General features: G+C 51.7%; 1 protein-coding gene across 1 annotated transcript; it reads right to left on the bottom strand.

The window, feature by feature from the left end:
• Positions 1-5,942: 5,942 nt before the first annotated feature.
• On the bottom strand, positions 5,943-10,509 carry CCDC194 (coiled-coil domain containing 194). Its single transcript, XM_027969220.3, has 4 exons — positions 9,547-10,509; positions 7,997-8,093; positions 7,476-7,608; positions 5,943-7,017 (listed from the first exon to the last, which is right to left on the bottom strand). Exons 1-4 carry the CDS (start codon positions 9,874-9,876, stop codon positions 6,867-6,869), a joined length of 711 nt encoding a protein of 236 aa, XP_027825021.2. The 5' UTR covers positions 9,877-10,509; the 3' UTR covers positions 5,943-6,866.
• Between the last annotated feature and the right edge of the window lie 2,200 nt (positions 10,510-12,709).

Below are 12,709 nucleotides of genomic sequence, written 5' to 3'. Positions count from 1 at the left end.
GGGAGGGGGCTGGGAGAAAAGATTTGCCAGTTGCTATTATAACACTACCACTTTCTGTTTGAAACCTCATTTTCCAGCTCTGTGAGATGGTGAATGGGAAGCACAAGATAGTGGGGGTCGAACTTCACTGTGGGAAGGGATTTAGGGACCAAGGAGCAAAGGATTCTGGGTATGCCCTCCTGCACAACCCTTCCCCCACCAACAGGCACTCTAGGTAAGCCTCCTCTGTAGGTGACACCAGAACCCCTCCCCAAGAGGAGCGTTGAGAGGTCTTCAGTCTTGGCAAGACAGAGTGGGACTCAGACCCTAGCCCCAGGGGGTCAAGGCTGATAGGAGGGAGCGGCAGGGGCCAAAGGGAATGAGGCAAGGAGATGGAAAGGGGCTGGAACATGAGCGGCTGACGATAACGCAGTTGCTGTCCACTGCCTGTGTGGGGGCATAGCAGAGTGAGAGTCGTGGCATGGGGAAACATCCCCCTATCAGCCAGGGTAATGGGGTGGCAGAGTTGTTGAGGGGGAGGGGTCCTCCAAGGTGATGTTCATCAAGGAGGCAGGAGTTGGGTGGGGAAGGAAGAAGTCCCAGCGGTGGGCAGGAAACCCCTGTCTGACCTTTGGCCTTTGCAGCTACCCATTGATTCCTGATTCCGGACCCTTCTCAGCCACTACTGGGAGGGAGGAGAGTTGGGGGCTGCAAGTGATGCCCAACCAGCTATTTCTCTAGGTTGGACAGGCGCACCCAGAATCCCCTGGAGCTGGGTGGGAGGAGGAGATCGTCCCTCTTCATTATCGGGGCCGTGCGGGCACAGGGAATCCATGGTCTCACTGTAGGCCTCCGGAGTTATGTTCTCGCTGTGCCACCTACTGCTGTGTGACCTGGGACAAGCGACTTCTCCCCCTGCGAGCCTCGGTTTTATCCTAATAGTCAGTAGAGAAACACTTGTCTCAGTGCCTGGCACACAGTCAGCCTTAATAAACAGTGGTGTTTTTTAAAGGTGGGGCTGGATCATGTGGAGCCTCTGATGCTGGGCTGAGCAACTGAGACACAACGGGGGACAGTGCCCCAGGCGCAGTTGCCCTGATCCTGTGGGATCACGGGGGGCAAGGGGGCATGACAGGGGGAGAGGCTGAGTGACAAGGGTCCAGTTGAGAGCTCAGGCATGGCGACAGTGTCTGGAGGTGTTGCAGTCTTGGTATGAACTCAAGATCCTGGCTATTCTTCATCTTATGTCGAAGATGCTGCACATAAGTACGTATGACTATGGTATCTCTCGTCAAGAGAAAAGATAAGCAACCATAAACTCCCAGAAAACTGATGGAACTGACAGTACCGATGTCTACAATTTTGAGCAGTTGTCACAGTCTAAGAACAAGAGTTTGAAATCTACACACAAATGTCCTTTGGGTCAAGCTCAAAAATAACACTCTTTCTGGCAATTTGGTCTCACCACTTAGATTTGTAATATTTCTTTTTCAGTAAGTTTTTTTTTTCCTCCAATAACTGGTTTTTTTAAAAGTTGGATTTTTTTTTTAAACGGAAACGGTAATGATGAAACTCTTTTTTGCTCAACATTATGACTTTGAGATTGCGGATTCCTTTGACCACTGTTTAGGTTTTCAGCACATTTATTTTATTATCATAATAATCATCAAGGGGCACTTAGAATGTTCCTAAATTTTTTTATTGCAATGAACAGAGTAAGATTTGAAGTCAAATCTCTACAAGTGAAATTGCTGGGTGCTAAAGCAATAACATTTTATATTTTGACAGCTGTTATCAATTTGTCCTCCAAAAAGGTTGTTTCCATTGACACCCTTGCCAGCAGTGTCTAAAATTTCTAAAAACAGACTCTTTTGAACACTTTCTGCCTGCATTCCTGGCCAGAAAATTCCAGAGGGGGGAGGTGAGTAACTGGTCCTTGAATTCACATGAGGTCAAATACATCAAATGATGGGAGAGTTTGGTTTTTTCCTGAAAATCATTTGTCATAGTCACAGGAAATTTTGTGTATGAATCTCTCTGAATTCCCTTGAGGGGTCATCATAAAACCCAACACCAATTAAAATTTTTTTTTTTTTTCTAAATCAAAACCAATCCATTTGGTTTCATTTGATTGTTTGGTCAGAGATGGGAAAACTGTCACGAGGAAGTCAATTTCATGTCACTCTGAAGGCTAAACACTGAAGTCCTCAAGGATACACGAGGTTCTTTAAAAATTCTCACGGAACTTCAGGAAGGTTCAGGAGGAAGTGATACTTCTGGTGAAGTAAAATTTCAGCAAAGTTCAGAACACCCTCCACATTTTTGCCAACGTCTTCGGGTTTTGGTTAATTGCAAAGGAAATGAAGTTTGCGACTTTGGGCATTGACAGAGGAGGCAGAGAGTCCTTTGGAGGGGAAGAGCCTGTCCTCTTTGGGCCTTCTGGTTGAACAACTGGGACTGGGGGCCAACAAGATCAAGTTGCGGCTGTGCCCAATGCCCTCCACCCAGATTTTCCCTTTTCATCCTCGCCCACACCCCTCACCCTGCCCCACTGATTCCTGTTTCTGCAGCCAGGGAGGGATCCCGGAGTGCCCATGAACAGGGAGGCCAGGGCAGGGACCTGAGAGAGAGGACAAGGTGGAGACACAGAGAGCAGACTCAGAGACGAGACAGATGGAGACTTGGAGTGGTGATTAGACAGGTGGAGACCGGGGAACAGGACACAGCAAGGGCAGGCTGGGGGCGCTGGCCCTGTGGAGTGGGAGGCAGGGCGGCTGGGGGATTCTTAGTCCTGTTCTGGGACTGGGGTCTGTTTTCTCCCAGCTGCCGCCGGTCCTCATCCACTCCCTGCCCTTTGGCCTCCCCTGGGGATCCGCAGCTTCCAGCCTCCCACCTCCCTCTTTTCTCCCAACTCTGACACCAGATCTGATGATTCCCTTTCGGCTCACACACACCCCATGGCTCCCTGTTTCCCTGGAGCTGATTTTCAGCGATCTGGCAGTTATGACCAAGGTGAAATTAGCAGAATGAGTGAATAATAACGATAATATTTTAGGTTTCGTATACAGCGCTGAGTCCAACCCTTTGTGTACATCAGCCCTGGACCCCACAGCTGCACAGTGAAGGGTCTTAAATCCCTGGAGCCGCAGACAAAGCGAGGCCAGTGTCAAGACCTAGCTGACTCCAGAAGGAGAAGCTATTTCCTGCTCATTTCCGGATTTACGCCAGAGTTGGAGGGGGGCCAGGGGGCAGAGGCGGAGGGTGGGGTGAGGGGGAGCGTGTCTCAGACCCATCCTTCCAGCCTCACAAGTTCTGGGCCCTCAGCCAGCAACTAGGTCTGAAGACTGGGGCGACCCCTGGTGGTCGGTGGCGGAACAAAACTGTTAAGACATCCCTCTCAACGGCATTTCCTCCTTTGGCGCGAGGGATGGGGTCCAATTCTCCCTCTAGGAGGACCCTCTCCCAGTAAAGGCCCTTAAAGCCACCTCTAAGGTCTGCAAGGAGATCCAACCAGTCCATTCTGAAGGAGATCAGCCCTGGGATTTCTTTGGAAGGAATGATGCTAAAGCTGAAACTCCAGTACTTTGGCCACCTCATGTGAAGAGTTGACTCATTGGAAAAGACTCTGATGCTGGAAGGGATTGGGGGCAGGAGGAGAAGGGGAGGACAGAGGATGAGATGGCTGGATGGCATCACTGACTCGATGGACATGAGTTTGAGTGAACTCCGAGAGTTGGTGGTGGACAGGGAGGCCTGGCGTGCTGCGATTCACGGGGTCGCAAAGAGTCGGACACGACTGAGCGACTGAACTGACTGAACTAAGGTGGGCAGGAGTGGGAGATTATGAGCAGAACTGCCTGAGGTGGGGATCAGAGTTTCAAGGGCTTCTTAGACCAGCCTCTTAAATTTTTCAAGACGAATTTTAATTTTAAAGGCAACACATGCACATGAGTTTTAAAACGCAAACTTTACAAAAAGAAGGGGACAACAGAGGATGAGACGGTTGGATGGCATCACCGACTCGATGGACTTGAGTCTGAGCAAGCTTCGAGATTGGTGATGCACAGGGAAGCCTGGTGTGCTGCAGCCCATAGGGTCACAAACAGTCGGACACAACTGAGTGACTGAACTGAACTAATCAAAGGAACATGAGACTTCCTCCCCGCACTGATCCCTAGATCCCTGATTCCTTTTCCAGGGGCCACTGTTGTGACTAGGGTTTCCTTCAGAGACATCTGGACAAAAGTTCCCCCCAGTCCCGATTTTTAAAAGATGTACACAGACTATAACGCTTCTGCTTGTTACATTACTCTGTCTCAGCGAAGGTCAGTTTTGGCCTTTTTAACAGTTGCACAGCGGGAATTCCCTGGAGGTCCAGTGGTTAGAGCTCTGTGCTTTCACTGCTGAGGGCTTGGGCTCAGTTCCTGATGGAGGAACTAAGATCTGCAAGTAGGGCAACTTGGCCCAAAACAAAACAACCCCCACCCTCCACCACCCCCATCCATACAGACCAGTTGAACAGCATTCCGTGGTGTGGATGTATGCACACTCATTTAAACAGACTCCAGTCGGTGGACACTGAGGTTGTCTCCAATTTTTTGCAATTACCAAGAATGTGGTAATAATGTCTTCATTTCTCCTCTCCTCCACCCTTATCTTGAAAGAAGTAAACTGTTTATTTGGATTGTTTTAAATTTACAGAAAAATTTGCAGAGATAATACAGAGTCTCTGAATAGCCCTCACACAGCTTCTTCTATCATTAGCATCTTATATAGCCTAGTTCATTTGTCAAAATTAAGAAATTAATCTTCGTATATTACAATGAACTGAACTCTAGACTTTATTTGATCTCTTCACTAAGTGGTTTTCTGTTCTAATATCCAAACCCAGGATTCTCCACTGCATTCAGTCCATTATTTTGTATGCATTTAAAAATAGTTGTTGGGAATTTCCTGGCAGTCCAGTGGTTTGGACTCCAAACGTTTACTTCTGAGGGCCTGGGTTCAATCCCTGGTCAGGGAAATAGGATTCTTCAGACTGTGTGGCCAAAAAAAGTGAAAAGTGAATAAAGTACTTAGTATGCAAGGCTATAATTAAAAAATGACTGTAGATTAAAATTTTCTTAATAAAAAATTAAATATTCTTTTAATTTTGAGAGATTCTAGAAAATGGCCCTCCCAAGTAGTCGTACCAACAAGCCGTTTCACCAGGACTGTGTATATTCACAAACTTTTGCTTTTGTTTTTATCCTTGCCAAACCAGTGGGCAGAAAGTGGTACCGTGTGGTCGTTTCAGTTGGCATTTCTTCTCTAGCAGTGAGACTGGGCACCTTTTTCTGCATGCTTCTATGAACTGGTTGTCCATATTCTTTGCCTGTTTTCTACCGAGTTACTTTTTAAGCTTTATTTATTTAGCTGCGCCAGGTCTCAGCTGCAGCATGCAGGATCCTCACTGTGGCACAGGAACTCTTAGTTGACGTGTGTGGGATCTAGTTCCCCAGCCAGGGATCAAACCCAGGCTCCCCCCACTGGGAGCCTGGAGTCTTAGCCATTGGATCACCAGGGAAGTCCCTCCACTGAATTATTTTTTGAAAAATTAATTTAGAAGAGATTCTTACATAATAAGGAAAGTGGTTTATTCCTGGATATGAAAAACTATGTGAAATGGATCTTTCTTTTCTTCCAAACGATTTTCTACCTCGTTGTTTTGGATATAGGAAAGTTTCCGTTAATTCTCTTGGGTTTTCTATATATAGTCATACCACCAGAAGATAATATTAAGTTGAATTGTTTTTGAGGCATTCCTGCCAAAAAAGTCAACCTCAAATTAATCATGAGGAAACCACAAAAACCCAAACTCAGACACCACAGAATGACCGGCCTGGAGCTTTAAAAAAAAAAAAAAAAAAAAACCAACGTCAGAAAGGCAGACAGATTGAAAAATGTTCCAGATTAATACAATGTGTAAACCAGGATAATCTTTTATTACAGAGGACATTATCAAAATAGTTGGCAAAATCTGATTACAGTCTGGAGATCAGAACCTAAGTGTCCACTGACAGATGAATAGATAAAGAAGATGTTATATTTATATATATATATACACACAGAATGTATGTATACACACAATGGAATATTACTTATAACAGTCTCATAAAAAAGAAATCTTGCCATTTGCAACAACATGGATGGATCTAGAGGGGGTTATGTTAACCAAAGTAAGTCAGAGAAAGACAAATACTGTATAATCTCACATGAAATTGTTGCTATTTTGATGACCTCTTCAGAATGCTTTTCATTTGATTCGTTAGCATGGCAAATTTTATTAACAGACTTCCCAACACTGAACCATCTTTGCATCTCAGGCCTATGTTCCTTTGTTATAGTGTATTTTTCAAATGTATTACTTGGTTCTCTTCTAAAATTTCATTTGGGAGCTTTGTACCCTCATAGCGAGAGAGGTCTGGAGTTTTCCTACTGTGCCATTTTTGTTAGGTTTTGGTGTCAAGGATATGCTGGCTCTCACCATTCCAATCACTCATTTTACAGACAAGGTAAACTGGGGACCAGAGAGGAGAAGCGACCCCTTCAGCTCACTTCCAGATCAGGGCTGGACCCTAAGTCCTCATGTCCGAGGGATGAGGGCAACACTGGCCTTGTCCTTAGAGGGGACTTAAGTTCAGGCTCTGCACTATCTCACCTTGTGACCCAACGGACCTCAGTATTCCCGTCTGTAGGTAGTTTCAGGGTTGCTGCTGGGTCAAAAGCTGAGCGTGGATGGGTGTCGACTGAGCATCTCATCCAGTTGGGCACCTCTCTGAGTGTCCCTGCAGGGCTCCCAGGGTCTGTCCTCCTGGTTTCGAGCCCCCATCCAGCTGGGGGCCGACTCACCCTCGTGCGCGCCGCGTAGGTCTCCTGCAGCCCCCGGAAGTTCCTGGGCGAGAGCGCGAGCGGGGGCTGGGCCGGGGTCGGGACCCGGCGCGGGTCCGGGGGTGTGAAACTCTGCGCTGGGGGCTCGTCTGGGCTTCCAGGGCTTTACTGCCGGGAGGCGGGGAGAAGGGCCGTCGGCACCAGGACCCCCATCCCCAGGGACCCTCGAGCATTCATCTACTCTTCCTGGTATCCCACTCCCCAAAGATTCCAGGCTTCAGGATCCCCCATCCTTTCTCCCCTGGTCTTCTCCAGGACCGCTCCTCCGGGACTCCCAGTCTTTTCCATGGAAGCTCCGCCTCCAGGCCCCCGATCCCTCCCTTGATACTTTTCATTGCAACGTTCACCTTCGCTCCCCGCTCCCCTCGGAGCCCCCATATACACGCAACCGCAGGGACCCATGCCTCAAGAGTGCCAACCCCAGTGTAGGCATTCCGGCCCCATAGAGCCCGCCGCCAGGTTCTTACACTGAGACCTTCACCTGGATCCCCTCCCAAGGCCCCGCCCACATGACCAGCCCGGCCCCGCCCCGAGCCCTGGACCCTTCCCTCCCTCCCTTCACTCACATGTGCTCGCGCAGCGCCGCCTCCCGGCCTGCGCAGGCTTCGCCCTCCGCCTCGGCCGTACGTGCGCGCCGCTGCGCCTCGTCCAGTTGCTGCGCAGATTTAGCGGCCGCCGCCTCCCAGCGCGCCAGGGCTTCTGCGGACGCAAGGCGCGAGATCAGGATGGAGCCCGGGCTCCTATTCCGCATACATCAACTGCGAGTTTATAGTCTGCATACTGTCTATGTGGTTTGTTGTATTGGAATTAAATTTGTGTGCTGTGTGCATGACCTTTACGTGTTATTTGCATAGCTTTTCAGAGGTTTACATGTCTCTGGGGAGTCTCTACACGGCATGTGCGTATTTTGCTGCGTTTGCATTGTTCTGCGATATTTGCCTGAACTTTGCGTATTATGCGCATTTCTTTCACAAGTTTTCACGTTGCTCTGCTTTACGTTTACACCCGTCTGTGTCTTTTGCCTAGCTAGGAAACGTCTAGGCTCCTCCCACCTCCAGCGTGCCCACCCTTTTTCATCCCAACACACCTGTGAGCGCCCCGTTCTCAGCCCCCATCTGGGTCCCCTGTGCTTTGGCTTCTTCCATCTCAGTCTTCACTGTCATCAGTTGGGTCTGAAGCCGGCTCTGCGGAGTGGAGTAGAAATGACAGGGGAAGGGAGAGAAAGTGAATGGGCCCGGCCCTTTCTAGGGGAGAACACCCTGGTGCTCCTCGAGCTTTATTTGGAATGTCGTTTGGGGTCTTGTAGTTGTAAAACACAGAAATGGCCTCTGAAGTCGGGGGTGAAAGGTGCTTGCCTGCAAGGATATCTTTGCCCAGGTCCACTGACCCCTGGGGCGTCCCAGGTGGCTCAGTGATAAAAGAATCTGCCTGCAGTGTAGGAGACTCAGAACATGCAAGTTCGATCCCTGGGTGGGGAAGATCCCCTGGAGGAGGAAATGACAAGCCACTCCAGTATTCTTGCCTGAAAAATCCATAGAGGAGCCTGGTGGGCTACAGTCCATGGGGTCGCAAAGAGTCGGACACGACTAGGGGACTGAGCACACTGACCCCTGTGCCAGGCCAACTGGATATAGAAAGGTTTAGTTCTGCCGACCGGCTCCGGTTCCAGTCCTAGCTATATCCAGATTCCTGGGGCTGGGGTTTCAGACCAGCACAAGACAATATGGTGATTGATGATTAAGTTTCTAGGGTATTGGTCACCTCTGAGGACATTCTGCAAGGCAATTGGCTTGGTCTCCTCTGAGACTGTTTCATGGGGGCTAGGGGAGAACCATAATTTGAATCCAGGGCAGGCTGCTCTTAACTTCAGCTGCCCCAGGCCCTTCCCTTAGGCAGGCTGGAAAGGCATAGGGATGAATTTTCAAAAGGCATGAATTTTCCAGAATTCGTATGCTGCCCAACCTCTGCTGGGCTGACTACACAGTAGTTACTCAGTAAATGTGAGTGGTTGGGACTTCGAGGATGGTTCTTCTGCGAGGCCCAGGGTTGAGAAAGAGTTAAGAAAGGGTTAAGAAAGAGTTCAAGGGGGTAGCGAGAGGAGAAGGGAGGACCTGGCTGGTACCTCCTCCAAGAGGCCAACTTTAGCTTCCTAATTACAGGTGACACGAATGTCCCTCTCTCAAAATAGGGCTGCTGGACACTGCCTGGGGGGTGGTTGTTGAGTGGGTACTTAGGGGGAGGGTTAGCACAGGGCCTCCCCAGGGGGGCTCAGGGGTCTGCCCCATCCACCAGTGATGGGGCAAACAGCAGAGGACGGTGGAGCCTTCCTTTTATTTTTTTAAAGTCCATTTGTGTCCTATTTTATTTTTTATAATTGGACTATAATCGCCTTACAACGTTGTTAGTTTCTGGTGTGCAACAAAGTGAATGAGCTGTGTTAGTGGAATCTTCTTGGTCAGAAGGTAGACACGAGGGGGAATTGGCCCTGTAGGAGCTGGAAGGAAGGGTGCCGTTCTCATTTTCCTCCCTCAGTTGAAGAACGGGGGAATCCAAGGCCCCGAGGGGGAAGGCTGGGTGTGTGTGGGCACCCCTCCCCTCATTGTCGGGGTTCCCCAGCCCTCCAGCCTGCCCACCTACCTGGCGGCCCTCACAGGCCCTGAGGGCCTCCTCCAGCTCCCGGCGGACGCGCTCGGCCTGCTTCAGCCGCTTCGTCAGGGCCTCCTCGAGCCGGGCAGCCTCTGCCAGTCGGCGCCGAAGCTCCTCGACTTCGGGTCCGGGGTCTCCAGGCGGCGCCGTGGTGTTGGCGGCCGGCTCTGGGCAGCGGGGCCTCCGGGAGGCCGAGGAGGCCAGATTCCAGGCCAGAAGGGCTGCTCCGGCAGCAACCGCTGCCAGGAATACTGCGGCCCCGCACAGGGCGAACACCCGCCAGGCGCGCCCCGGCTCGGGCTCCGGCCCGGGCTCGGCCATGCCGCTGTCCACAGCTCTGGCCCCAGACGGCCACGAGCATTTAATTGGCACCTTGGGGAGCCAGGGACACCCACGGTTCCGCCCCTCCTGGCGGTGGTTTCGAGTTTATTGGGAGGGGCTGGACCCACGCCAAGGGCCAGCCCAGGCTACCGGAGGAGCCTAGGACAGGGCTGGGGATCCCGGGTTCCAGTCTTCTTTCTGCATCCCATGTGACCCTCTAAGCCTCAGTTTCCTCCTCTGTAAACTGGGGATGACTAGCTCCTGCCCTGTAGGGCTCTGTAGGAATCACCTGAGCATATCTGCACAAAGCCCCCCTTTGCACCAGGGGCCCTTGGCAAGGGTCTGGGGGTATACTGTCCTCCATTCTGTTCATGGAGAGACCAAACCTAGACGATGGGAGGCTGCTCGAAACAACTGAGGTCGACCTAGCTCAGGCGGCCGCACTTCTTTGTGACTAGCTGTGCGGCCCAGGGTGCAGACCCAAGGGTGGAGGCGTCCCATTTCCCTGCCCGTTCTCCACTAAGCCACCAGGGGGCGACAATCAGAGCCAGGCGCGTCTACACCGTTGCCCTGACTTTCCGGAGTCAAATCCTCCTCCTCCCTCTCTGCCCTCTTTCACTTCCATTTCCCCTTCCTCCACCCTAGTCCCCGCTTTTCCTCCTCCTCCTCCATCCTTCCCCACTCCCCATCCTCCCCCTCTCCTTTGTCCTTCCCCTGCGAGGCCCCCAGCAGGTCTTCAGGGTCATTCCCGCCCCCTCCAGCCCTGCTGGGTGCTCTTCCGGCCCGCGCATTCCTATCCCGGGGTTGCCGGATGGACCTTTCCTCCCTCTTTGCCCAGCTAACTTCCTTACCAGTTACTTCCCTGTCCACCAGTGTGTCTCTTCCTCTCCCTTCCCCACTAACTCTGACCCCTTTTGATTGCCGTCATCTTGTGTGTGTTTGATTCCTGACTGCCTCTCCCATCAGACTGGGGTGTGTGTGTGTGTGTGTGTGTGTGTGTGTGTGTGTGTGTGTGTTGTGTCTGACTCTGTGACCCCCATGGACTGTAGCCCACCAGGCTCCTCTGTCCATGGGATTCGCCAGCAAAAATCGAGGAGAGGGGTTGCCATGCCCTCCTCCAGGGGATCTTCCCAACCCAGGGATCAAACCCGCATCTCATGTATGGCAGGTGGATTCTTCACCGCCATACAGCCACTGGGGTATCAGACTGGGTGAGCCCCGAAAAAGTAGAGCCTTCACCTGCCTTATTCCCACTGCCACCGCGTGGGCCTGGCACACAGTAGCTGTGCAGTAAATGTGAGCTGAGAGGACACTATGAACAAGAATCTGTGTTCCTTCCTGACAGCCGCCCCTCCTCCCCCGTCCATTCCACAGGAAGAAAACAGAGCCCAGAGAGGCCAAGTCTCAGGGCAGGGACACAGAGCAGCTACAAGTCACTCCCAGATTCCTGCTGGAGCTGGAACCCCCCCCCCCATACCCCAGGCCCTGCAGCACCCCTCACGCCTGGTTTCCAACTCCTGGCTGGGTCACAGTCAGCCAGGGAAGAGGGACATTTTCAGGAAGCAGAGAAGTTTATACCCCGGCCACTGGGTGGGAGTTTGGGGGAAGAAATTGAGCAGGTCAAACCCATATCAGGCAAAACTGCCTCCTCATCTGTGAAACGGTACACGTAGGGCAGGGGGCGGGGAGTGCTGTTTTGGGGCTTTCCAGTAGCCCAAGCTGGAGGTGGGGTGGAAGCGGGAAAGGACCGAAGTCATGTGAGAAGGGCTTCCTGGCAATCAAGAGAACCTGCTAGAAGCAGAGGCCCCTGATGCTGGGAAAGACTGAGGGCAGGAGGGGAACGGGTGGCAGAGGATGAGACGGTTGGATGGCATCACCGACTCAACGGACATGAGTTTGAGCAAACTCCGAGGGATGGTGAAGGACCGGGAAGTCTGGCGTGCTGCAGTCCATGGGGTTGCGTCCGAACGACTGAGCAATAACCACTGCCTGAGCGGCTGAGAAACCCTGAGCAAGTCCAGTTACTTCTCTGGACATCAGTTTCCTCATCTGTTAGATGGGGCTGCTGATGGGGGGTAAAATGCCTCAGTCATTGGAAAGGGACTCCACGGGAGCATCTACTGAGCCTTCCTGTGAGCTGGGGGCACAGAAGTGATGGAGACCCGAGTCTCACCTTCTGGAGCCGAGATTCTCACTGGAATTGAATCTGTGCCCCCAGGGGAGGTTTGGCAATGTCTAGAGGCATTCTGTTGTTGTCACGTCCTGGCAATAAGGTGCTGCAGGCATCTGGTAGCAAAGGATGGTACTCAGCATCCTACAGTGCACGGGGCAGCCCCACCACAGAGAATGGTCCAGCCCAGATGGTGAGAGTTCAGAGGCCGAGAAACCCTGCTCTAGAACTTCAGGGTGAGGAGCAGGAGCTCCTAGCAGGGGGCAGAGACTGGCCGAGGCTGTGAGGCAGGAAGGAACTTGACGAATCAATATATAGAGAAATGGTCGGGGTGGGTGGAAAAGGAGGAAGTTAGGGGATGGGAGGGTGTTGTCAGGGGGGCCTGTGGCAGGGATGGGGTTTGGGGACACCGGGAAGACAGTAGGAGCCGTGGAAGGGGAGTCTAAGATCATCTGGGTTGGGGCCCATGGTTCCAGAGGGCAGTGCAGAATCCTGGGCAAACACAAGGGGCCTGCCCCTAGTGCTACGCACAAAAAGTTGCCTGGACAATAGTTGGCATTCCAGGAAAACTTGGAGGAAGGAAGATAACAGGGGAGGAAGGAAATAGGGGCCATGGGAGGGTCAAGGAAGTGGGTTAAATGGTCTATCAGACAGAGGCCTTCA

This window comes from Ovis aries, chromosome 5 (assembly GCF_016772045.2).
Source record: "Ovis aries strain OAR_USU_Benz2616 breed Rambouillet chromosome 5, ARS-UI_Ramb_v3.0, whole genome shotgun sequence".
Taxonomy (NCBI): Eukaryota; Metazoa; Chordata; class Mammalia; order Artiodactyla; family Bovidae; genus Ovis; species Ovis aries.
The sequence above is the reverse complement of the archived record's forward strand: the minus strand, read 5'-3'. Positions and strand labels throughout refer to the sequence as shown.